General features: G+C 42.7%; 3 protein-coding genes across 4 annotated transcripts; 1 reads left to right on the forward strand and 2 right to left on the reverse strand.

Annotated features, from left to right (window-relative positions):
• LEAP2 (liver enriched antimicrobial peptide 2) lies at nucleotides 99-1182 on the reverse strand. Its single transcript, XM_005682929.3, has 3 exons — nucleotides 1050-1182; nucleotides 705-844; nucleotides 99-383 (listed from the first exon to the last, which is right to left on the reverse strand). Exons 1-3 carry the CDS (start codon nucleotides 1104-1106, stop codon nucleotides 347-349), a joined length of 234 nt encoding a protein of 77 aa, XP_005682986.1. The 5' UTR covers nucleotides 1107-1182; the 3' UTR covers nucleotides 99-346.
• LOC102171149 (cytochrome b-c1 complex subunit 8) lies at nucleotides 5961-7257 on the reverse strand. Its single transcript, XM_018050399.1, has 3 exons — nucleotides 7122-7257; nucleotides 6798-6965; nucleotides 5961-6160 (listed from the first exon to the last, which is right to left on the reverse strand). The coding sequence occupies exons 2-3, from the start codon at nucleotides 6949-6951 to the stop codon at nucleotides 6066-6068; spliced, it is 249 nt and encodes an 82-aa protein (XP_017905888.1). The 5' UTR covers nucleotides 6952-6965; nucleotides 7122-7257; the 3' UTR covers nucleotides 5961-6065.
• GDF9 (growth differentiation factor 9) lies at nucleotides 7336-12055 on the forward strand. Of its 2 annotated transcripts, XM_013965446.2 has the most exons (3): nucleotides 7336-8197; nucleotides 9360-9555; nucleotides 10679-12055. In XM_013965446.2, the coding sequence occupies exons 2-3, from the start codon at nucleotides 9423-9425 to the stop codon at nucleotides 11641-11643; spliced, it is 1098 nt and encodes a 365-aa protein (XP_013820900.2). In that variant the 5' UTR covers nucleotides 7336-8197; nucleotides 9360-9422; the 3' UTR covers nucleotides 11644-12055.

Consider the following 27219-nt stretch of genomic DNA (forward strand, 5'->3'; position numbering starts at 1 on the left):
TTAAGAAGTTAACACATTATCATTAGGCAATGCTGGGTTTTCTGTAGTATACAAAATGAATCCTTCCCCTCCAAAGTGTGAATTCCAAGCTGCCAAAATTTCAGTTTGAGACATTTAATAGTATCCATAGAAAAATAAACTCTTCAACAAGTTTAGTTATGCTTATCTACATATCAACATTCTAAGAAGAAACGGAGACCAATTTAAAGCATATATCTGTCTTCAAACATTTAAAAACAAGATTGTTTTACTTAAGTGTCTCCAGCCAAATGCAGTTAATCAATATCCCATAGAATGGAGCATTGTTGTAGGTAAGTGCTGTCCTCTTTTTCCCCCGGTGTGTACATCATTCCTGGGCCACACTTAGGGAGCAGCGTCTTTTTCTAAGGGAAAAGAAAGGTGATTTTTAAGACAAAGGTCTAGCAGTGCCCAGAGCCGCCTCTGCTGCATTTCCTTCCTGTACTTGACATCCAGTCTCAGGGTAGAGCAAAGAAAGGAAAGGTATCACTCTATCAGGGTACCTGTTTGGAGCTGTTCTTGGCTCTTAACTCTTGAGGGACTGTCCTCCATGAAGCCCCTATCGTTAGCCCAAGCAGTCCTCCACCCCAGTTTCATTATTAGGTCTGTATGTACTGATCTTTCCCCTGCCCAGCTTCCCAGGCCTCTTGGGTCCAGCCAGCCCTGCTCGCAGGTTTGTGGAGTACCTGCATAGCCTTGTGATACATTCAGAATCATCCCGACAGGAGGCTCCAATGGGCCTGAGGGAAACCGCTCTCCAAAATGGGGTCATTCTCCTTGGCCTTCTCTTTGCTGAACTCAGTTCTGGTACTGGAGAGCCATCTACCTGTAGGGAGAAGACAGCCATCTCAGGTGTAGAAGAGTTGAAACCTTACTATTTATCTTAGAATAATGATCACCACCCCCAGAAGCAGTAGACTCAGAGCAGAGGGGTCCATTCCTCAGGACTGAGTCTGGCTCTCAAGTTCTGCCTATAGTTCCACGTCCACTGCTACCATCCCCACACACCCACATACATATCCTGTCCTTACCTGGGCTAACAGCAACAGGCAGATCATGAGTACTGCAAAGAGTTTGAGGTGCCACATCTTGATAAGATCCAGGACCCTGAAGGGCCGGGCACAGTACCCACTTCTTTTTATAGACAGACCCACCTCTTTGGTTGCCAGGTAAGATGGGGGCAAAGTTTATATTTGCAGTCAAGGTCAGTTTAATAAGTTAATGTCTACCAGAGAGGAATGTGTTCAAGGCCTGCCTCTCAGGCACGTATTTACTGATCCCTCATCTGGACTTTGGTTGTGTTGCTGGCTCGGACTTTTTCAACCGTTTTACCAAAAGTCAGCACTACCTCCTCCCCTTTGAAAAGCCACGTGAAGCCATTGAGGGAAACCAGGCACCTAGCCACATTTGCATTCCAAAATAGCTCGGTGAAATCTCTAATCAAAATAGAATTATCCTAATGAGGTCTTTAGAAACAGTGTTGAGTCCTTTCAGCTTATTTAGGAAAGAAGCACTGATCTCTTTTGTTACAGGCAATCAGATATGGCCCTTATCTCCCTTCTGTGGAAAGATGTATGTGGGAGGATGCTTCAGCCAGACTTGCCTACAGTGCCCCAGATCCTTGTTTGAATAGATTGACTGTCACCCTAATTATTTGTTCCACATCATTTGCCTAGAAAATGGAAACCCAGCAGCAGAAAATGCAAAGTCCGACCTACCTGCTGTCTCCCAGGGGAAGGGCAATCAGGATTGACATGTTTCAATCATGAGCAAATAAGTATTGGTTGACTTTGTTTCCTTCTTTAAAATTTGAGGAAATAGCAGGGCCTCCTAATCTGTGAAAGCTTGACAGTAGTGACAGATATTGCAAACCTTGAATTACTAGCTTTCCTGCCAGTACATGACTGAGCCTTTTACAGAGCATAGCCATCAACTTCAGGGAAGCAGGCATAGGGCTGAGAACTCTCCAAAGCCCAAAACATCTGTCACCTTAAGTAGGAACCACTGCAAGTCCCTAAACCATGAGTGATTATGGTTACTCATTAAATGACATATTTTAATAAGTTTGTAGAGAAAGGTGTGAATGAATTCTGTGAAAAAGGAGATATACAGGACTTCAGATCTTCCTTTGATCTGGGAGAAAAAGCCAAGAAAGGCAACAAGATTTTTATTTTCTGCCTTGTGTCTCCCTGAACATTTGGCTGATACCTCTTCCCTAAGCCCTTCTCATCTTCACAGGTTGGATATGGCAGGTGAGAGGCTGCCTGTTCCCCAAGAAAAAGTGGTGGAGATACGGCACAGCTGAAGGTAATACAGGAGAGTCACCAGTCCTCTTGCCAAGGAAGTAAAGGGGAGTATGGTAGACCTCAGGGATGGGGTTGGGTAGGGTAGGACCACAAATCATCCATCTGCCTGTTCCCAGTCCTTTCAGGACCAGGCCAGGCCTGGAGACAGATGCCATTGCTTGCACTTAAGGAACATGGAGAAGCAGACCTATGCCAAACTCACCTAACCAACCCTGCAAGTTTGAGACTGACTAGCTGTTCCTTCCCTTTACTCCTGAGCTTTGACACAGAATGACCTCAAGTAGGGGCTTAACTAGGAACTTCTGTGGGATGGAGAAGAGGCTGTGAGGTGACCTAGTGAACATTGGGTAAGAACAGAAATCTGATGAAGTAAGCAAAAACCTGAACAACGTGATAGCCTAGAGCCAGTTGGGTCTGTGGGCTGAGGGCCAACCTCCCCTTAATAAGCCTACAGTGATGTGCCAAGTGGGATGTGGAAAGGCCTTATTCCCAAGATGGACGCTTTCTCCCAGTCCTCCATTTCTGCCATCCTGTACTTCAGGCAAAATCAAAGTAGCCTGTTGTGTTAACTTACAAAGCCAATACCACAGCCAAGGGAAAGGCCTGGGGCTTTGGGGCCCCTCTTTGTAGGGGGAATAAAGGACTGGCTATTCGTCATGGGTGTGACAACACTGCAGAAGCCTTTGTGGCCCAAGCCTCCATCTTGTATGCCATCCCTCCTCCCAAAAGAAAAGATCCATTAGTTACTGCCCATGGAGGAATCACTGTGAAGGAGAGTATTTCTACACTAACTACACTAATATGTGTCTACACTAACTCAGTAGTTGGTTTTATTTAAAATCAAGCTTTTAAAAGCAAAGTGGCATCCAGACAGCATTCAGCTAGTGACAGAATTGTCCAGATGTGGGCATGTCCATCCCACAACCCTTGAGTAGCTGTGAAGGCCTATTCCTGAAATTAAAAAATATTTAAAAGTGCAGGGGCTCTGTACAATCAAGTATTTTGCTGAATGAATCAACATAAAAGTACATGTTCCTTTCTCCAGCAGAAAGGTCTAAGCAGCCATAAGAAGAAGAAATGCTTGGCTGGAAAGCAGAAGCCAGGGACCTACATAGGTTAGCTGACCAGAGGCCAGCCCTGCCCCTCTTTGAGCTTTAGTCTCTTGTGTCAATGAGATGGATGGGAACACCTCTGTGAGGCCTCCCAGGCACTGACATGTGGGGTTTCAAATGATTAATTTACAAGAAGAAAGTGAGACAAGCACGGTTGATAGCTTACAGCTTGGTAACTCTGAATACAACTCCAAGGGATTTTCTGTTTCTGAAGTTAAGTGCCTAGGATGAAATGGGAGACCGAGGAGGTAGCTACATGAACAGCTGTTTGAAACACATTCCAGGTGGAGGGAAGATCATGAAGGGCTTGGCAGTAATTGGAAACTTTTTTCGTGTCCCTGAGTAGGACATGCCTAATGAAAAATGAAAGACTGAAATGGAAAAACTTTTCCGGGTAAAACGTCAACAAATAGTGTATTTGCTCAACTGCTGGCTAGAACTGGCATTGACTTCTGGGCCTGCATCTCTAGCAATGTGTTGGCTGATGGAAGTGTCCCCTTCACAGCATTATGCAGACCAGAGATAAATGCCTTTGTGGGAGCAGGAGCATTGCTGGGGAAAAGGAGGGCTAAATGAAAAAGTGATTGTGCCCCAGCAGCAGGTGAAGCAGCCACACCTGGGCTGGAGGTTCCAAGTGGATCCTCTATAGGGATAGAGGCCCACAACACTGGTCCCTCTTAAGAGACCACCGATTTTCAGTTTCTTTACGAATTTCTACAGATAGAATAGTCCATAAAATGATCCCAGATCCCAGTCATGTACAGGTGTACTGAGCTGTAATTCATATTCCACACCCCTCACCACCATCACCACCCCCACCCTCCAGGACCCTACTACACAGAGCTCTGAGTCACCAAACACAGAGAGGGAAGTCCTTTAGTGAGGGACAGGCTTAAAGCAGTGCTTAACAATTTTATCTAGAAGTAGAAGCTTAGTGCATGGAAAGGCTTCTAGGACAGTCTTCTCAGTAGAGCACTACTGGGATAAAAGATTTCAGACCAAAGGCTCAGTACCTGGTCCAGACTAAGAAAGGGTTAAGTTTGATTTGGGGCTGGAATCTCCAAAGCACTCAAAGAACCAGGAATAAAAGTCTAAAATGAAGCAAACATGGGACAAGGATGGCCATGCCACCTAGGAAGCTTGGGGCTAAAATTGGAGGGAAAAAAGAAACAGATCAATGGCCTGTCAAGGCAGTAATTGATCCTCCCCTGGCCCATGAACCTGTTCAGACTATGCAAGATTAAGAATGGGTACACTTACACCTTAAGTTCACAGCTTTCATCAGATTCTCAAAGGAGACTATGACCCAAATATGTTGCATATCAGGCAGCGAGCCCTGGGAATAAACTTGGACAAGAAGCCAAACAGGAAAATTAGTTTGGTGAGGCTAGTTTTCATCACACCACAGTTCTGTTAGGCCTGCACTACCTTACCAGACTCTTACATTTCAGTTACCTCAGCCCTGTGGCTTTGTCTTAATATACCTATTTTATGGGTAAGCAGTTCATAGCTCAAGAATGAGGGTTTCTTGCCTTTACCACACATTAGGTACGCAAGTTAAAAGGATATGAGCCCCAGGCCTATTAGTCTCAGCTGTACCTCCTTATCCTGGCTCACAATCAATGCAATCTCCTGATACCTTACAGATTTTTGAGGTAGTTTTGGTTCATGAAAGGCAGGAATTATAGAGTAAGAAGGAAAGACACAGCCTGAGCCAGAAGTTGACCTACTCTGTGGAACTGCTGCTCTGGACCAGCAGGACAGCTCCTTAGCAAAGAGGAAGTTTCTAGAAATGGAGTAGGGAACCAGAAGCATAAACTGCCAACACCTACCCCCACCATCTCCTGAAGGGAAAAGGGTAATTTTTCCACTAGAAAGATAATTCAAAGGCTCTAAGACAGGGGTGAACATTTTCCATAAAGAGTCAGAGAGTAAATATTTTAGGTTTTATGGGTCATACATGGCTAAAAAGCACTTTTAGCAACCTGGTACAAACATAGCCAGTTTGCTGACCTCAGTTCTAGAGGCAAAGGAGTCACCTCACCTCTTCCTTTGATAGCTATCATGTAGAACAGCATAGCTTTAAGAACAGAAACCTCAGTGCCAGATTGTATCATTCACTAGTTGTACAATTTGGAGCAAATTACTTAACCTCTCTGCCTGTGTCCTCATCTGCAAAATGAGTGTAATGGTGATACTTCAAAGGTACTTGTGAAGGAAAAAACACCAAAGGTAGTTGTGAGGGTTAAAAGACATTATTTGTGTAAAGGGTTAATACCTGACACATAGTAATTACTAGATTTTATTGTCAATATGGAAGCAGTGGGCAGGGAGCTAACATTCCCTACAGTTGATGCAGCTACAGTCTTGTAGAGTACAGAACAAGGGGTGAGCCACACTCCTTCCCAAACTCAGACTAGCCAAAATGGTTCAGGAATCATGCTGGGGGAGAGGAGTTTATGCACTTGAAAACTGGCAGTCACATCCAAGGACTCTGCTTACACAACACACAAAATCACAACAGTGAAGCCCATAATAAGTTTATTGTGTCTTCAAGACACTACAATATACTCTCCTCTCCCAGAGAAGGGTCTTTCAGAGACAAGGAACCATTATCCAGATGAGTTGCTTATTTGTCATTTTCATAGGCAGCTGGATTCTTCCTCTTCGATTTCTCAAACTCCTGTGTTCCCCATGTGTAGACAAGATAAAACACTACGAACGCTATAAAAATAAATGAGAGGAAGCAGTGAGCACATACAAGACACATGGATCCCAGTCCTCTTTTCTGATTCACCTTATATTCTGCTTTCCTGTCTCTAGTTCTTCAGAAATCACTCTTAAACCAGATGATCAAAAAGCTTACGCTACAAACTCATTTTTCAGCTGTGTAAAAGAAAAGGGTTTATCCAGGAAAACTGTGAACAGTGACCAAATCTTCCCTATCGCTCCCCTGTTGCACATTTTAAAATGCTTTAAAAACTGATGTCAAATTCACATAGCATAAACTTCACCGTTTAACCATTTTGAAATGTACACTTTGTGGGTTTTAGCAAAGTCAAAATTTTCAACTATCATCACTATCTGCTGCACCTTTAACACAAAACAGTTCACTGCTAGAAAAGAAGTGGGTAAAGGTGACCTCAGAGGGAGACACTGGAATCACACAAGTGACCTTGAGCCAATAATTTCTCTGTGACCCAACTCCCTTATCTGTAAGATGGGGAGGACATGATCAGTTCAACGGCATTCAGGACTACTGAAAGAGAAAGCGTGTTTATATGCAGAGTGCTCACTGAGGGGACCCTCAACACCCTCTGTGGATGGGAGTCTAGCCCCTCCGCGCGGCCAGGGCACTCACGCGGCGCGACGCGAAGGATGCACGCCCGAGTTCGGCGCAGCACATTGGGGATGCCCTTGCTGAAGTAGTGCGGGAAGGCGCGCTGCTCGAAGGGCGACAAGCTGTAGGTGATCACATGCCGCACCCGTGTCAGATGCCCAAACTGGCGGCCCATGGTCGCGGCGGCCTCTGCAAGACGGAGGGAGGACAAGCGTTGGGCTCAAGCCCGGGACTTGCCGCCGCCAACCCGAGTCCTTCCGCGGCGCTCCTCATCCTCCCAACCCAGAACGCAACCCCACCCTCCAGGGGTCCCCGAGACAGCGCCATGCGACCCCACTCACACACCGAGGTCACTTCGCCCACTACACCACGGGACCCTCCGGCTTCCGTCCGCCACTTCCGGTAGGATCGGACGCCGCGCCAGGAGGCGGTGAGGTCACTTCCGGGAGAACTAGTTCCCGACTGTCTCCAGGTGACGGCGCCATAGCCTCCAGGGCCGAAGAGACGTGCCCCCGCCGCGTGACGTGAAGTGGGCGGTGCCTGCTCTGGGGTGGGGCCAAGCGCCTCTGGGCGGGCTCTGGGGTCCCGGGGCGCCCCCCACCGGATCCCCTCAGTCTTCTCCTCGGTTCCCGGCTTTCCTCGGAGCCTCAGGAAGCGGCCGAAATCGGACGGACTGAGTAGAAGAGCGAGGGGCCTGTCAACCTCCAGAGCTGCCCTAGGGTCGGGTGTCCTGGCGCGGTGGAAAGCGTCTTTGAGGCCGCCGCCTGGCAGTCAACGCGAGGTTTTGTACTGTCATGTCCAGTAAGCTGGAACCGGAATCGGCTATGGTCAGGCCCTCAGCGACCGCAAGACCGGAATCAGGGACACGGATCTGAGACTTCTCTTGTCAGCCACCAGATTAGAATCCACTGGCAGGGTGTAGATTTTCCCAAGAGATAATAAAAATGTTTCCATTTAGCCACAAGAGTCCTTAGGTAATAGTACAGCAAGTGATGAGCAGCTGTTAGTGATTGTAGGAGGGAAGAGGCAACCTCCGTCGCAGCCGGCTTCTCCCTCACAGAGTTCTGCCTGGGGCCGAATGTCATGTTGCCCACTGTTCACTGCCCAGGAGGAAGGCAGGAACGTCGCGTGTGAGGCGATTCCATTTTCGGAAAGTGCTTTCTACTTAAGGATACTGCTGTCCCGTACAGCTGACTGACTTTTCCACTTGATGCAACGTGTCTGTAAATGTTTTTTTCATGGAATTGCTGGCCATGTGTAATCTAGGACTAAGTTCTCATTCAGCAGTTTGGGTGTGTTTTATAACCCTCCTTGGCAGATCCGAGCCAGGGAGGTTTGGCAGACAATGAACTTAAAATTTACCAGTATACCTCGGTTTTATCAGCCTGGGTACTGCACAGACTGGTTCTGTATCTTACACGGTAAGTATATTCAGCTCTTCTTAGTGTACCCATGTCTCATTTATCTGAAACATAATCTTTAACCTGATCTTAGCTCAGAGGCAAGAACATAAATACTTATACAGGTAAGAACAAAAATACCTAGCAAATTCTCCCACCATTTGAGTGATTAATAAAAAGCAAACCTTTCATTTATTTTCTAGCACCTGAAAACGTCTTTAAACCTTTCAATTAAAGTATGCATAGATGAATGAGCAGACCCAAATAAAGGCACCAAGATATTATACTTTAAAGTGAGTCAAGATTAAATGTGATGTCCTCCTTTTTAAAGCATATTGCAGTATTCCAAGTACATATCCTTAAAAGGCTGCGAGAACTAGGCAAAATAGCAGTTCTCTGCTCTCTGGAATCTCAATTTCAGTTGTGAATTTCTCTCACCCTCCAAATCAACATGCAGTAAATAAATATTCTAAGCACCTGGAAGTGGGAGAGGTGGTACAGATCCAGGGAGAAGAGTAAACCCAATACCATAAGTTGCATACAAACAGATCTGGGTATCATCATGAATAATTAGCTTTTCCCCATGCCTTCGAAGTTTCAGCAAGCATCTAGGGAACATTTTAAAAATCCTGATCTCTCTCAAGAAATTGGCCGCTTTTTTTTTAAAGATCACTCCTTGTAGCCTTTCAGCTACATAGCTAGTCCATTAAGTTAAGAGATTTTAAATAAATACCAGGGGAAAGGAAAAGGAAAACTATATGGCCAAGTAAATCTGAATCTAATTAGGACAAACTGAATGAATAGGGTGTTGTCAGCTGATAAAAATCATCCACAGCTAAGCATCCTTAAGGTCTGATTACAGAAGTGAACCTAGCCCACCCACACACCTAAAGTTTATTTAAGAGACCAACCGAGGCTCTTCCTGATTTTTAGGAAGAAGACTGGTATGGGGAAATGTGTTCCTTGCTAATTCTTCCAAGCCATGGCGCTTCCCAACAAATTCTTCCTTTGGTTTTGCTGCTTTGCCTGGCTCTGTTTTCCTATTAGCCTTGATTCTCTGCCTTCTAGGGGAGAAGCTCAGATTGTAGCTAGGACCGCGTTGGAATCTGAGGCTGAGACTTGGTCCTTGCTGAACCATTTAGGTGGGAGACACAGACCTGGTCTCCTTTCCCCTCTCTTAAAGGTTCTGTATGATGGGCACGGGGAACCCCCCAGGCTGCAGCCAGATGACAGAGCTTTGCGCTACATGAAGAGGCTCTATAAGGCATACGCTACCAAGGAGGGGACCCCTAAATCCAACAGACGCCACCTCTACAACACTGTTCGGCTCTTCACCCCCTGTGCTCAGCACAAGCAGGCTCCTGGGGACCTGGCGGCAGGTGTGTAGGAGCAGATTGGTTAATGGGTGGAGGGAAGAAGAAAGACCTTTTTGCATTTCAGTTACATAAAGGAGTTGTCCCTGCTCCTTGACTTGCATTTTACTTTGCATGGTACTCAATATCCAAACAAACCTGGTGCTTGATCTTACTGTTTATTCCTAATGCCCTCATGGGTTGATGTAGGCTAAATCTCTTGCTAGAAGAGATTTAATGGCCTTAAAACCTGGGAAGAGTGCTGCTGGAGGTTAGCATCTTGTCCAGGGTCACAAAATCAAGACTGTAAAAAAAGGTATTTTGACTTCGTTGCATATTCTTTCTAGTCTACCAATGTTGGCCTGGACATGAACCTACAGTACCTCTTTCAGCTGTTGGTGTGCTTTAGTAAACAGGATGTTTTCCCCACGTTTGTTGCTTTCTGTGAGAGGAAAACTGACGTCCTTATGTGGAACAGTAGATCACCCTACAAGGACAATGTGTTAATCAACAGTCTTGTGTGTGTGTGAGAGAGATGGGAGCAGTGCTATTTAAAAAAGAAAAAAAAATTATATTCATTAGCTCATGGCTTACAGAAAACCCTTCTAACCCAGCAGGTTATTTGTGGCTATATTAAACCCTTTCTCCTTCCTTGACGTCCTGTTTTGTTACAGTGGGTTTAGAGCTTCCATTTGTTGTCAGTCTCAAGTGTTCCAAATTAACTTAGAGAAGTACTTTTTCTTTATTGATTCTGCTGGTAAGAACTTAGAATGTTTTCTTAACAAGCCTGGCAAGTGTCTTTTGATAGTTTTCCTCTTAAAGACTTTCCAAGAGAAAAATACTGCTTTCCTTTTTAGCTTTCTCTTTGTTTGCAGCAACTTAATAAGATTCTAAAACTTCAAAATATAATGATTCCCTCTTTTAATTCCCCACCAAAGCTATTCTGAATTTCTGGTGATCCAGCAGTAAGTGCTGGGACTTAGATATGGTACAGATAACTTGCTTTTTCTTTATAACCCCTATCCCACCCTGACGTTTAAGGCTTGAGAAAGTGGGGAGAAAAGGGACAGAAGCACATTCTGAGGTACTGATTCCTTGATTTGACTTCCTGTTACATATGGCATTACTGTTGGATTATTTTTCTTCTCAGGAACCTTTCCATCAGTGGATCTGCTATTTAACCTGGATCGTGTTACTGTTGTGGAACATTTATTCAAGTCAGTCTTGCTATATACTTTCAACAACTCCATTTCTTTTCCCTTTCCTGTTAAATGTATATGCAACCTGGTGATAAAAGAGCCAGAGTTTTCTAGCAAGACTCTCCCTAGAGCTCCATACTCATTTACCTATAACTCACAGTTTGAATTTAGAAAGAAATACAAATGGATGGAGATTGATGTGACGGCTCCTCTTGAGCCTCTGGTGGCCTCCCACAAGAGGAATATTCACATGTCTGTAAATTTTACATGTGCGAAAGACCAGCTGCAGCATCCTTCAGCGCGGGACAGCCTGTTTAACATGACTCTTCTCGTAGCGCCCTCACTGCTTTTGTATCTGAACGACACAAGTGCTCAGGCTTTTCACAGGTGGCATTCCCTCCACCCTAAAAGGAAGCCTTCACAGGGTCCTGACCAGAGGAGAGAGCTATCTGCCTACCCTGTGGGAGAAGAAGCTGCTGAGGGTGTAAGATCGTCCCGTCACCGCAGAGACCAGGAGAGTGTCAGCTCTGAATTGAAGAAGCCTCTGGTTCCAGCTTCAGTCAATCTGAGTGAATACTTCAAACAGTTTCTTTTTCCCCAGAATGAATGTGAGCTCCATGACTTTAGACTTAGCTTTAGTCAGCTGAAGTGGGACAACTGGATTGTGGCCCCACACAAATACAACCCTCGATACTGTAAAGGGGACTGTCCCAGGGCGGTTGGACATCGGTATGGCTCTCCGATTCACACCATGGTGCAGAACATCATCCATGAGAAACTTGACTCCTCAGTGCCGAGACCATCCTGTGTACCTGCCAAGTATAGCCCTTTGAGTGTTTTGGCCATCGAGCCTGATGGCTCAATCGCTTATAAAGAATATGAAGATATGATAGCCACTAAGTGTACCTGTCGTTAACAGACTCCTGTCAAGTAAAACCATGAGTGTCCTGGCCAGTGTAAATGCCGCGCCCCTGTCTATGCCTTTGGGAGGAAGTTTCATGTGTCAAATCTCTGACTGTACGACAGTGTGTGTTGTGTAAGGAGGAGCCTGTATAGATTAGCATATTCTGTGGCATCTATCAATGTAAGGGATAACAGCTGCCTTCCTCATGGCCAAATGTTTAAATGAAATGTATTTCTTTTGGAGAACTTTGAATTTTTTCCCAAGTGATTCTTTTTTCCTTTTTGTAGGAGTCTTCTTTTTGATGTAAGAAAATTTAAAAACTTAATTAGCATAAATCTTGGGTGGAATTGCAGTTCTAGACAATTCAGAGTGCTATAGTCTTATTTAATGGAGGAATAAATTCCTGTGAGTGGCATAAATTTTCTGTGTGTGGTTTTAATTAAAGATTTGCTTTTAAATGGTTATTTGAGAGGGAGAGGAAGTGTGTCTAAAAGCTAGTCTTTACTCAATTTACTATCCCTTTTTCAGAGTTAGAGAGACTAACTCTCTACCTAAATTAGACAAGAGAGTATACAATATATTGGGCTTCCCTGGTGGCTCAGTGGTAAAGAATCTGCCTGCCAATGCAGTAGATGTAGGTTCAACCACTGGAGAAGGAGATGGCAACCCATCTAGTGTTCTCGCCTGGCAAACCCCACGCACCGAGAAACCTGGCAGTTGTTGAAAGTATATAGTCCATGGGGTCACAAAAGAGTCAGGCACGACTTAGCAACTAAACAACATACACTATAACCCATTTCTGTTGTGTTAGTGATTGGTACTAACTCTGCGCTTTAGATGGCTTTATTTAAAGGAAACAGCCTTGCAAATTTTCCCAAGAAATTGCAGAGTTTAAGATTTTTTAAAACATATTTTATCCTTTGTATATTTAAAACTCTGAACCTTTGGAAGGCGGTCAAGAAGCGTTTTTTTTTTTTTTTTTTTTTTTTCTTAGTTTGGTTTTGCTGCTTTCCCTCACTCCCATCACTCCACCCCTGCAGGTTTTTTCCAGGTGAATTTAGCACTGTTAGCACTAAACTAAGCTGACAGTCACTAGGTTATATTACAGAGCAGGCCTTGTTTGGATATGAGGGCTTTTATGTGGGTTTTCAGTAAATCTACCTTGAGGGAGACCTGGAGATGGGGAGTTCAGGGCTGAGCAGTGATTTCTGTTTCAGAGTTTATAAAACCCTCATCTACAAATCAAAAGTACCTCCAAGATGCAAGTAAATGATCTTTGCTTGGTGCCTAGTGTCTAAGAAAGTCAGCTGGGATTTTGATAGAGATTGTGTTGAATCTGTAGATTAGTTTGGGGTGTATTTCCATCTTAACAACATCAAGACTTCCAATCCATGGGTGTGGTGGATCCATTTATTTAGATCTTCAGCTGGTAAAGAATCTGCCTGCAATGCAGGAGACCTGGGTTCGATCCCAGGGTTGGGAAGATCCCCTGGAGAAGGGAAAGGCCACCCACTCCAGTATGCTGGCCTGGAGAATCTCATGGACTGTGTTGTCCATGGGGTCACAAAGAGTTGGACACGACTGAGCAACTTTCACTTAAACCACTACAATATTGTAAAGTAATTGGTCTCCAATTAAATTTTAAAAAATGTTTTGTAGTTTTCACATACATTTTGAACTTTATATTGTTAAATTTATTTCTAAGTATTTTTATGCTATTGGGAATGATTTATTTTTGAGTTGTTTCCTGGTATTATCTTGCATACACTTTATAAACCCACACACACTGTCATAAATGCTCTTATTGACTCATGATTTTTTTCCCTCCAAAACCCTTTTTTTCTTTTCTGAAAAATGGGACTGAAAACAAAAGTTTCAGGTGACCCAGTTTCCAATAACTTTGCCATCTTGTTGTATAACTTGGAGTCATTATTCTTGGGTAAATGAGGCTGCAAGTCTGAGAGAAATGGTGTTTTGTTATTCTTAGGATTAAAAAAATTCGGAATGGTCAGGCCACAAGTGATGGTGACAGGGTACAGCTCAGCTTATTAAATCTCCCTTAATATGCTAAAGAGAGGCAGGAAAATTGCCTGAGCCCACACAGTGTGCAGTGGAAGCTGGGGATTGATATTCCAGGGTTGACAAGAGTAATAGTGGAAGCTTTTTGCCCCTAAGGCGGAATGATTTGGAGTTGAATTATGTGCTCCAAAAGAGGTCCCCTGTTGAATGCTTTTGTGTTCAACTTTTTGTGCAGACTTTTTGAAGGCATAATGCACTGAACCCTGAAGTTCTAGAACATAGAAATCATCGTATTTCAATTTTAGTTGGAAATTTTCTTTCTGTATAAAGAAGCAAATTAAACATAGTTTGATGGGCAGATTGGCCCTTTGATATCATTTAGGCAGCAGCTCAATTCTTTCAGAAATTGAAAACTTTGTCTTACAAACTTGAGAATCATAACCTCTTTAAGATTATTTAACAAAATATAGTTTACCCTTAAACAACACAAGGGTTAGAGGGGCTGACCCTTTGCATAGTCAAAAATCCAAATGCAGGGACTTCCCTGGGGATCTAGCGGTTAAGACTTCCACTGCAGGTTCATCCTTGATCAGAGAACTAAAGATCTCACATATGGTGAGGCCAAAAAAATAAAAAATTCACATGTAACTTATGATTCCCCACAAAATTTAACTACTAACAAACTGTTGACCGGAAGCCTTACTGATATTATGAACAGGCAATTAACACATTTTGTTTGCTATATATACTATGGGGCTTCCCTGGTGGCTCAGCCGTAAAGAATGCACCTGCCAATGAAGCAGACCCAGGTTTAATCCCTGAATAGGGAAGATCCCCTGGAGAAGGAAATGGCAACCCACTCCAGTATTCTTGCCTGGGAAATCCCCTGGACAGATTTGGTGGGCTACAATCCATGGGGTTGCAAAAGAGTTGGACACAACTTAGCTACTAAAAAACAAGAAAATGTACTATATCCTGTTACAGTAAAGTAACTTAGAGGAAAGAAAAAAAATCTCACTTAAGTATGGCTATTTTCAAATGGATCACATGAGATCTATCCACTTTAAAGATCCCTTATAGCTCCCCAATCGCCCTAAACTGGCATTTATTTCCTTAAACATGGGAATTTGTTTTGCTTTATTGTTTGTTTGGGGTTTGTTTTTTTTTAAATCATGGTTTAGTTCTGTGTCTGAGTATGGAATTTGGTCTGCAATCGGAAGGTTTTGAAAATGGTGGGGGAGTTTGATGGAAGTTAAGTATTAGAGTCAGTGTCAAAATTAGGAATAGATATAATAGTTCATCTATATAGGTAAGTTCTAAAATTGTCTGACTTAAAACACTTTCGCCTAGTGTTTTGATGCTATAATTGAGTAACTGTAGCTTGAAGATCTGTGAGCTTGGCTTCCTCCCATCCACTTAGGCTTTATTTGTAAATTTAGTCTCTTTCATAGGACATCGTTAATATTTAGGGTTTATGTTTGCTAAATTTAAACTTCAAAGATTCTCTTCTACACAATTGAGGAAGATATACTAGTCTCGCAGCTGCCTCCTCCACATGAAACCTGTTTTTCTTCAGTTACTCTTATAAAAGCTGCCAATTTAGAAAATAAATGAGAAAGGACAACAGTGATTTAGATCTGGAAATTCGAGGATGAGGCTACATCTGCCTTAAATAGATGCATTCAGCTTTGGTATTTAGTCCAGATGAGATATGAGGTCACTTAATGTGATGAGTGCCTTAGTGTGCCAGGAAACAATGGGCCATGTCAGGAGCTGGGTTCACCTTCAGCTCCGAGTTTCCTGCTCTTTATTGGTTTAAATCAACTCCTCTGTTAAGCTGAATACTTTGTTTTACTAATCAGCTTCAAGGGTACCAGCCACTCAACTTGGTTCAGAACTCAATTTAACCAATCTGTGGGAAAAATTATTTACTCTTTCATGAGGTAAAGGATGTACTCGTGGTTATTTAAGTGACAAAAGAAAAATGCTCAGGCAAAAGAACTTGGTTTATATCAAAATTTTATGTAGTCAATTTTAATTTGTAACTTTGGAGGGATTGTAAGTTATAAAATGATAACTGAAATGAAATTAAAACATTTAAAATATTCTTTAGAATATTTAGAGGATGTAAATCCCCCCAAATATTTCTTAGGTATAAAGATTGGCTGAATGATTGATAGAGTAGAAAAGTATGCTGTTTTATACATTAACTGTTCTCTAAGGGGGAAAAATATCCACAACCAGGAGACTGAGACACTTCATCCTTAACCAGAAATGACAAGCCAAGTATGTTCTCTTTATGTGGTTAGTTACTTCCAGATGGAGTTGTGCTTCCCAAACCCTATATATACAATTTTTGGAAAGGGTCTTGATTTGTTAGTATGACTAGAACTATTTCAATATTCATTTAAAGAACAGGATTTTGTAGATGGCCTGACAGTATTTCTTTCTCTTATCCTACTATGTAATACAACTTGTTTGGAAGAAATGAATAATTAGATAAATGTGGATAAGAGTCAGCTGTACATTTTGGACATCTCATTAAGAATAAGTACCTTGTGAACAGTTCAGTCATTTGTAGAACTGCATTTAGTGCTGGTGTCTTTCCACATTGAAGCGCTATAACTGGCAGTGTTAAGAGTTCACAGCCTGTGCCTGGATGTCATTTCAGTATTCTCAGAAATAATTAGCTCACTGAATAAATATTTATTGAACACTGACTATGGGCTGGGTGCTGTGTGTGCTTAAGAACAGTTGATGTCCTCACCTTCACCTACCAGAAAAGGAGACATCCTTTATTCCCCTAAGTTCCATCATTGAGCATTCATCACTACAGAATGTTCTATGAAGGAATACATTTGGGTCAAGGGAAATGTTGACCCTAAAATCAATATAGTTTTTATCTCTGGATGGAATTAATGGTTCAGTATTTTTCATCTTAGACCATTTCGCCTCTACCTTTGAAACAGCATACCCACATTTTCTTTATCTATTCATCTATTGATGGACACTTAGTTTCTTTCCATATCTCGGCAACTATAAATAATGCTGCTATGAACATGGGGCACATTTATTGTTTCAAATTAGTACTTCTGTTTCTGGTAGATATATACCCAGGAGCAGAATAACTGGGTCATATGGAAGTTTGGGGCTTGCCCGGTTGCTCAGTGGTAAAGAATCTACCTACAATGCAGGAGCCACAGGAGATGTCAGTTTGATCCCTGGGCTGGAAGATCTCCTGGAGGAGGGCATAGTAACCCACTCCAGTATTCTAGCCTGGAGAATACCATGGACAGAGGAGCCTGGCAGGCTACTGTCCATAGGGTCACAAACAGTCGGACATGACTGAACTGACTAGCATGGTAGTTTTATGTTTAGTGTTGTTATAAAACTTCATACTCTTTTCCACAGTAGATGCACCAGTTTACATTCCCACCAATGGTGTATGAGAGTTCTCTTTTCTCATTTCTCATTTGTGTTCTTTTGGATGCTAGCCATTCTGACAGATGTGAGACGATACCTCAGTGTGGTTTTAATTTGCATTGTTGAGAATGTTATCAATAGCTGTGGGTTTGTCATATATGGCCTTTATTATCCTGTGAGGTATGTTCTTCTATACTTCTATACCCACTATCTAGGGAGGTTTTTAAAATTTTTATTTATCTTTGCTTATACTGGATCTCCATTGCTGTGCAGGCTTTTCTGTACTCTCAGTGAGCAAGGGCTACTCCCTAGTTGTGGGGTGCATGTTTCTCACTGTGGTGGCCTCTCCTGTTGTGGAGCATGAGCTCTAGGGCACTGGGCTTCAACAGTTGCAGCTTGTGGGCGCAGCAGTTTTGGCTCCCAGGCACTACAGCACAGTTCACTCGGGCTTAGTTGCTCTGCGGCATGAAAGATCTTCCCAGAAAGTGAGTCACTCAGTTGTGACTCTTTGTGGACCCCACGGGCTATACAGTCCATGGAATTCTCCAGGCCAGGGTACTGGAGTGGGTGGCTGTTCGCTTCTCCAGGGTATCTTCCCAGACCAGGGATCGAACCCAAGTCTCCTGCATTGCAGGCAGATTTTTTACCATCTGAGCCACCAGGAAATCAGCTATAAGTAAGCATATATTCCCTCCCTCTTGAGCCTCCCTTCCACCCCATCCCACCCATCTAGGTCATCATAGAGCACTGAGCTGAATTGCCTGTGCTTCCACTAGCTATATTTTGCACATGGTAGTGTATGTATGTCAGTGCTACACTCTCAATTTGTCCCACCTTCTTCCCCCACTGTGTCGACAAGTCTGAGAAACTTGGAGACTTTTAAACTACAATTTTACTTATTCAATAAATATTTAATGGGCACACCTTACATGTAAGGGACTCTTCCAGATGTTGATATGAGTGGTAAACAAGATAATCGTGACACTTGATCTCACAGAGTGTCTATTATATGGGAAAGAGACAGACAATAAACAATTAAACAATGCAAGTAGATATATACAGGAACTTCTAGGCAGAACAAATGTATGTGAGAAGAAACTTATGTTCCAAGAACTGAAAGAACTAGGCGTGACTGGCAAGTGGGAAAGGAGAAAGAATGGGTAGAAGGCAAGTGGAGTGGGAGGAGATGAAACTGAAGAAGCAGACAGACCAGATACAAGACCTTGTTGACCAGTGCAAGGGGATTGGACTTATATATCTGGTTCAATAGGAAGCCCTTGAGAGTGTTTAATTGGGGGCCTGAAAGGGTTAGATTCATTGTTTTTTAAAGATCATATCAGTATTCTATGTAGAGTTGTTTGACAGAGATGAGTCTGAAGCAGGGAGAACTTTGGGTTTTGGGGGGGCTACTGTCATGGTCCAGGTGAGAGATGATGCTGACTTAGAATATGGCAGTGGAGATGGGCATGCAAAGACATGAAGAAACTTGAAATTTACTTTTGTGACCTCCATTTGTTACTTGGCCTATCTCTCTGAGCTTGTAGGATGGCAGTCTTCTACTAAGAGAAAAAATTTAGGTTCTTATGGTGAAATGAGGAGGTAAAACTTATCCTATTCCTTGGCTTCATATTCCCATCCATGTGAGCTGCCTCTTAATTATAATTTTTTCATTGTTCTGTTTGTTTTCTTCTTGCATTACTTCTTGAGTTTTGTTTCTGTCTGTTCAGGTTCTGCCTTTCACATTGGAGGCTTTTCTCAAATGTCTCTTGTCCATTTGTAAATATAAGGCTCTAGAAAGCTGTTGGAAGTGCTGCATGGGAGGGTGAGATATGTTAATTTATGGGCTCTTTAGTTTGAGGCTCCTCTGTTTCTTTAAGATTTTGTGCAAAAAAATTATCCATCCTTGTGGTGGGAGGAAGATGGGTCAAAGATGTAGCCTTAGGTGCTGGTAGTCTTAGAGCCCAGCAATGCAAACGACTGTAAATTTTTACCTAATCCCTTTTTATTACAATACTGACTGCATCTCTTCCCCCAACCTCCACAATGCCTGTTTGTTTTAACTCTTCTATCTGGAACTGTTTTGATTAAACTCTTACATAAAGTCAGGGCTTCTCTCATAACTCAGTTGGTAAAGAATCCACCTGAAATGCAGGAGACCCCAGTTCGATTCCTGGGTCAGGAAGATCCCCTGGAGAAGGGATAGGCTACCCACTCCAGTATTCTTGGGCTTCCCTTGTGGCTCAGATGGTAAAGAGTACGCCTGCAATGCAGGAGACCTGGGTTTGATCCCTGGGTTGGGAAGATCCCCTGGAGAAGGGAAAGGCTACCCACTCCAATATTCTGACCTAGAGAATTCCATGGACTCCATGGGTTCACAAAGAGTCAGACAAAACTGAGCGACTTTCATTTACCTTAAGTCAACTCCTAGTCTCCTGCTGAGTTGGATAAGGAGAGGTCCTCTCTCTGCTCGGAATGGGGAGTATACACTGGGTCCAACTGTTTCATCTACAGATTTGGGCAATATCCACTTAGTTGTAGCTGGTACTACTGCCTTCCACGGCATGTGGCATCATTTCCTGAGGTTCCCAGGATTCTGTTCAGTGTCTCACCTAGCTTCTCATTGACATCCCCATTCCCCACAGGTTTAGATTTCCTTTTTAATTAGCTCTGTTCACTCTTCAAGATAACTTTCAGCCCAAAACTTTGTTCACACATCTGCTGTACTCTCTTCACCTGATCTTTGCCCTATGGATATATTTAATAATCACTTTTAATTTAAAAAAAAAAAGGCAGAGGAACCAGACATCAAATTGCCAACATTCACTGGATCATAGAAAAAGCAAGAGAATTCCAGAAAAACTGGAACTCTGCTTTATTGACCATGCCAAAGCCTTTGACTGTGTGGATCACAATAAACTGGAAAAATTCTGAAAGAGATGGGAATACCAGACCACCTGACCTGCCTCTTGAGGAACCTGTATGCAGGTCAGGAAGCAACAGTTAGAACTGGACATGGAACAACAGACTGGTTCCAAATAGGAAAAGGAGTACGTCAAGACTGTATATTGTCACCCTGCTTATTTAACTTATATGCAGAGTACATCATGAGAAATGCTGGGCTGGAAGAAGCACAAGCTGGAATCAAGATTGCTGGGAGAAATATCAATAACCTCAGATATGCAGATGACACCACCCTTATGGCAGAAAGTGAAGAAGAATTCAAGAGCCTCTTGATGAACGTGAAACAGGAGAATGAAAAAGTTGGCTTAAAGCTCAACATTCAGAAAATGAAGATCATGGCATCTGGGCCCATCACTTCATGGCAAATAGATGAGAAACAGTGAAAACAGTGTCAGACTTTATTTTTTGGGCTCCGAAATCACCGCAGATGGTGATTGCAGCCATGAAATTAAAAGACGCTTACTCTTTGGAAGGAAAGTTATGACCAACCTAGACAGCATATTAAAAAGCAAAGACATTACTTTGTCAACAAAGGTCCATCTAGTCAAGGCTATGGTTTTTCCAGTAGTCATGTATGGATGTTAGAGTTGGACTATAAAGAAGGCTGAGTGCAGAAGAATTGATGCTTTTGAACTGTGGTGTTGGAGAAGACTCTTGAGAGTCTCGTGGACCAGTCCCTCCTAAAGGAGATCAGCTCCATGTGTTCATTGGAAGGAGTGATAGTGAATCTAAAACTCCAATATTTTGGCCACCTGATGCGGAGAGCTGACTCATTGAAAAGACCCTGATGTTGGGAAAGGTTGAAGGCAGGAGGAGAAGGAGATGACAGAGGATGAGATGGTTAGATGGCATCACCAACTCGATGGACATGAGTTTGGGTAAACTCCGGGAGTTGGTGATGAACAGGGAGGCATGGTGTGCTGCAGTTCATGGGGTCGCAAAGAGTCGGGCACAACTGAGTGACTGAACTGAATTGAATGTTAGTGGGAGAAACTATCAAGTTTGTGTCCTCAGTTCTTCAAATCAAAAGGGTAGATCTTTAAGCAGCATGTAAAGTCCTTGTACAAGCTTCTGCTTAGAGAAAGTGAGTAAGAAAGTCTATTGCAAATTCCCATTGTGATCTGAAAATAACTTTAGCACCACAGTCTCTTCTTCATGTGATTTCACTCCAACCTCCACCTTGATATTGCCCCCCTGCCAAGGCAGAGTTCCTGACACTTATAAAGTACACCTATTATACAATTGGCCCTCAGTGCCTTGAGAACCCCATGAAAAGTATGAAAAAGCAAAATGATAGGATACTGAAAGAGGAACTCCCCAGGTCAGTAGGTGCCCAATATGCTACTAGAGATCAGTGGAGAAATAACTCCAGAAAGAATGAGGGGATGGAGCCAAAGCAAAAACAATACCCAGCTGTGGATGTGACTGGTGATAGAAGCAAGGTCCAATGCTGTAAAGAGCAATATTGCATAGGAAACTGGAATGTCAGGTCCATGAATCAAGGCAAATTGGAAGTGGTCAAACAAGAGATGAAAGAGTGAACGTTGACATTCTAGGAATCAGCGAATTAAAATGGACTGGAATGGGTGAATTTAACTCAGATGACCATTATATATACTACTGCAGGCAGAAATCCCTCAGAAGAAATGGAGTAGCCATCATGGTCAACAAAAAAGTCTGAAATGCAGTACTTGGATGCAATCTCAGAAACGACAGTATGATCTCTGTTCGTTTCCAAGGCAAACCATTCAATATCATGGTAATCCAAGTCTATGCCCCAACCAGTAATGCTGAAGAAGCTGAAATTGAATGGTTCTATGAAGACCTACAAGCTATTTTAGAACTAACACCCAAAAAAGATGTCCTTTTCATTATAGGGGACTGGAATGCAAAAATAGGAAGTCAAGAAACACCTGGAGTAACAGGCAAATTTGGCCTTGGAAGCAAATGCGGAATGAAGCAGGGCAAAGACTAATAGAGTTTTGCCAAGAAAATGCACTGGTCGTAGCAAACACCCTCTTCCAACAACACAAGAGAAGACTCTCCACATGGACATCACCAGATGGTCAACATCGAAATCAGATTGATTATATTCTTTGCAGCCAAAGATGGAGAAGCTCTATACAGTCAACAAAAACAAGACCAGGAGCTGAATGTGGCTCAGATCATGAGCTCCTTATTACCAAATTCAGACTTAAATTAAAGAAAGTAGGGAAAACCACTAGACCATTCAGGTATGACCTAAATCAAATCCCTTATGATTATACAGTGGAAGTGAGAAATAGATTTAAGGGCCTAGATCTGATAGATAGACTGCCTGATTAACTATGGAATGAGGTTTGTGACATTGTATAGGAGACAGGGATCAAGACCATCCCCATGGAAAAGAAATGCAAAAAAGCAAAATGGCTGTCTTGGGGAGGCCTTACAAATAGCTGTGAAAAGAAGAGAAGTGAAAAGCAAAGGAGAAAAGGAAAGATATAAGCATCTGAATGCAGAGTTCCAAAGAATAGCAAGAAGAGATAAGAAAGCCTTCTTCAGCAATCAATGCAAAGAAATAGAGGAAAAGAACAGAATGGGAAAGACTAGAGATCTCTTCAAGAAAATTAGAGATGCCAAGGGAACATTTCATGCAAAATGGGCTCAATAAAGGACAGAAATGGTATGGACCTAACAGAAGCAGAAGATAATAAGAAGAGGTGGCAAGAATACACAGAAGAACTATACAAAAAAGATCTTCACGACCCGGATAATCATGATGGTGTGATCACTCATCTAGAGCCAGACATCCTGGAATGTGAAGTCAAGTGGGCCTTAGAAAGCATCACTACAAACAAAGCTAGTAGAGGTGATGGAATTCCAGTTGAGCTATTTCAAATCCTGAAAGATAATGCTGTGAAAGTGCTGCACTCAATATGCCAGCAAATTTGGAAAACTCAGCAGTGGCCACAGGACTGGAAAAGGTCAGTTTTCATTCCAATCCCAAAGAAAGGCAATGCCAAAGAATGCTCAAACTACCACACAATTGCACTCATCTCACATGATAGCAAAGTAATGCTCAAAATTCTCCAAGCCAGGCTTCAGCAATACGTGAACCATGAACTTCCAGATGTTCAAGCTGGTTTTAGAAAAGGCAGAGGAACCAGAGATCAAATTGCCAACATGCACTGGATCATGGAAAAAGCAAGAGAGTTCCAGAAAAACATCTATTTCTGCTTTATTGACTAAGCCAAAGCCTTTGACTGTGTGGATCACAAGAAACTGTGGAAGATTCTTCAAGAGATGGGAATACCAGACCACCTGACCTGCCTCTTGAGAAATCTGTATGCAGGTCAGGAAGCAACAGTTAGAACTGGATATGGAACAACAGACTGGTTCCAAATAGAAAAAGGAGTACATCAAGGCTGTATATTGGCACCCTGCTTATTTAACTTATATGCAGAATACATCATGAGAAAGCTGGACTGGAAGAAGCACAAGCTGGAATCAAGATTGCTGGGAGAAATATCAATAACCTCAGGTATGCAGATGACACCACCCTTATGGCAGAAAGTGAAGAGGAACTAAAAAGCCTCTTGATGAAAGTGAAAGAGGAGAGTGAAAAAGTTGGCTTAAAGCTCAACATTCAGAAAACGAAGATCATGGCATCTGGTCCCATCACTTCATGGGAAATAGATGGGGAAACAATGGAAACAGTGTCAGACTTTATTTTGGGGGGCTCCAAAATCACTGCAGATGGTGGCTGCAGCCATGAAATTAAAAGACGCTTACTCCTTGGAAGAAAAGTTATGACCAACCTAGATAGTATATTAAAAAGCAGAGATATTACTTTGCCGACTAAGGTTCATGTAGTCAAGGATATGGTTTTTCCAGTAGTCATGTATGGATGTGAGAGTTGGACTGTGAAGAAGGCTGAGTGCCGAAGAATTGATGCGTTTGAATGTGGTGTTGGAGAAGACTCTTGAGAGTCCCTTGGACTGCAAGGAGATCCAACCAGTCCATTCTGAAGAAGATCAGCCCTGGGATTTCTTTGGAAGGAATGATGCTAAAGCTGAAACTCCAGTACTTTGGCCACCTCATGAGAAGAGTTGACTCATTGGAAAAGACTCTGATGCTGGGAGAGATTGGGGGCAGGAGGAGAAGGGGACGACCGAGGATGAGATGGCTGGATGGCATCACGGACTCGATGGACGTGAGTCTGAGTGAACTCCGGGAGTTGGTGATGGACAGGGAGGCCTGGCGTGCTGTGATTCATGGGGTTGCAAAGAGTCGGACACGACTGAGTGACTGAACTGAACTGAACTGAATGGACTGGGTTCTGCACCTGGATTCAACCAATCTCAGGGTGTGCAAACTGCAGGTAGGGAGGGCTGATTATACTACTCTGCTTGAATAAGGGACTTGAGCAATGTGGATTTTTATATCCACAGGGGATCCTGAAATCAGTCCCCTCAATACTGAAGGGCAATAATATATTTATCACTTAATCTGATACAGCTCCCTCCTGCCAGCTCTTCTGAATAATGACACTCGGATGTGCTTGTTTCCCACTATGGAACTGCCCAAGCCTTGTAGAATCACTCTTGGTAAAAATAAAGTCACAGCTCTCACTGGTGAGAACAGTGACGACAGTTTGAGGAAAGAGGCACACATTGCCTCTCTCTTCACATACGTGAAGCTTGCATTAATTTTCTGTAGCTGCCTTTGGAGTATAGTTCTCAGGGGCAGTCTAATTATCTGCCCCATCCAAATGAGAGGAACTGATAGAACTCTGTCCACCATAAAGACCTTGGACCTAATTCTGCCAAAGTTCTCTTTCTTTGATAAAACTGCACGTGTGAGACTGACAACTACCATACAGATACACATACAGTGTCAGGAATGGAGTATGCCTTCACTTAATAAGTCCTGACAATAAGTATTCTGATTATAATTCAAGTCAGACAACATTTGTTAACAGGTAGCACTAGGCTATATACTCTTGATCAGACTCCTTTTGTATTACTGCTAAAGACTTATTTTAATAATTAGTAGACACTTTCATGCATTGGAGAAGGAAATGGCAACCCACTCCAGTGTTCTTGCCCGGAGAATCCCAGGGACGGGGAAGCCTGGTGGGCTTCCGTCTATGGGGTCACACAGAGTCGGACACGACTGAAGTGACTTAGCAGCAACAGCAGCGGCAGACTTTAATTCATCCTCAACAGTTTAATTTTTTTAATATTTTATTATTGTTTGCTCATTTACTTAATTGCATCAGTTCTTAGTTGCAGTATGAGGGATCTTTCATTGTGGCACAGAGTCTCAAGTTGTGGCACATAGACTCAGTTGCTCTGTGGCATGCGGAATCTTAGTTTTCCCACACAGACATCAAACTGGCATCCCCTGCATTGCAAGGCAGATTGTTAACCACTGGACCACCAGGGAAGTCCCCTCAATAGTAACTTAAAAGTCATGTGACCTCCATGCATGTGAATATTGAGATTTGTGGCCCACAGATAAACCTGAGATCTCCTGGTATGCAGGCTTTTAGGTCTGTGGGCAGATGGTGCTCTGAGACAGTGGGTAAATTAGTGCAAGAATACATGAGTTTTCTTCTTGGGTTTAGACACACACTTAAAATATCAGAGTGATTATAGCCCTTAGAGACCATTTGTTGCTTATGTATGAAGATCTTGGGCAAGAATGGACCAATATCAGCAACTATTGTTAACTCTATGAATATATGTGTGCATCTGTAATACATACACATACAGAGAGAAAAGTTCACATACCATAAAATTCACCACTTCACATCATACACTTTAGTGATTTTTAGTATACTCACAAGGTGGCGCAACTATCACTGATCTCTAATTCCAGAACATGTCCGTATAAACAGAAGTTCATAGCAAATAATACTCCCCATGCCCACACCTTCCAGCCTCTAGCAGTCACCAATCTATTTTCTGTCTCTATGGATTTGCCTCTTCTAGACATTTCATTTAAGTAGAATCATACAACGTGTGGTCTTTTGTATGGTTTCTTCTTCTTAGCAGAATTTTTCAAGGTTAATGATTGTTGTAACAAGCATCAGTACTTAATTTCTTTTTATGGCTAAATACTATGCCATGTTATAGATATACAGCATTTTGTTTATCCATTCCTCTATTGATGACCATTTGGATTGTTTCTAGCTACTGGCTATTGTGAATAATGCTGCTATAAACAGCTACATGTTCAGATATGTGTTTTTGCATGCAACATGTTTTAAATTCTCTTGGCAAAAGTCCATCTAGTCAAGGCTATGGTTTTTCCAGTAGTCATGTATGGATGTGAGAGTTGGACTATAAAGAAAGCTGAGCACCGAAGAATTGATGCTTTTGAATTGTAGTGTTGGAGAAGACTCTTGAGAGTCCCTTGGACTGCAAGGAGATCCAACCAGTCAATCCTAAAGGAGATCAGTCCTGGGTGTTCATTGGAGGGACTGATTTTGAAGCTGAAACTGCAATACTTTGGCCACCTGATGTGGAGAGCTGACTCATTTGAAAAGACTCTGATGCTTGGAAAGATTGAGGGCTCTAGGAGAAGAGGACAACAGAGGATGAGATGGTTGGATGGCATCACTGACACAATGGACATGGTTTTGGGTGGACTCCGGGATTTGGTGATGTACAGGGAGGCCTGGCATGCTGCGGTTCATGGGGTCGCAAAGAGTCGGACACAACTGAGCAACTGAACTGAACTGATATACTAAGAGTGGAATTTCTGGCTCATATGGTAACTATGTCTAATTGTTTGATGAACTAACAAATCGTTTCCAAAGCAGCTGTACCATTTTACATTCCCAGCAGCAGTGTAGGAAGATTCTGACTTATCTACATCCTTGCCAATACTTAATGTCTGTCTTTTTTATTATAGCCATTCCCGTGGATGTAAAGTGGTACCTTGTGGTTTTGATTTGCATTTGATGTTGAGCATCTGTTCATGTGCTTATTGGCTATTTGCATATCTTCATGGGAGATATGTCTTTTTGAATCCTCTGCCCACTAAAATAATTGGATTCTTTGTCTTTTTATTGTTGAATTGTAAGCTGTTAAGCATGCTGCTGCTGCTAAGTCACTTCAGTCATGTCCAACTCTGTGTGACCCCATAGACGGCGGCCCACCAGGCTCCCCCGTCCCTGGGATTCTCCAGGCAAGAACA

The sequence above is a fragment of the Capra hircus genome, chromosome 7 (genome assembly GCF_001704415.2).
Source record: "Capra hircus breed San Clemente chromosome 7, ASM170441v1, whole genome shotgun sequence".
Lineage (NCBI taxonomy): Eukaryota > Metazoa > Chordata > Mammalia > Artiodactyla > Bovidae > Capra > Capra hircus.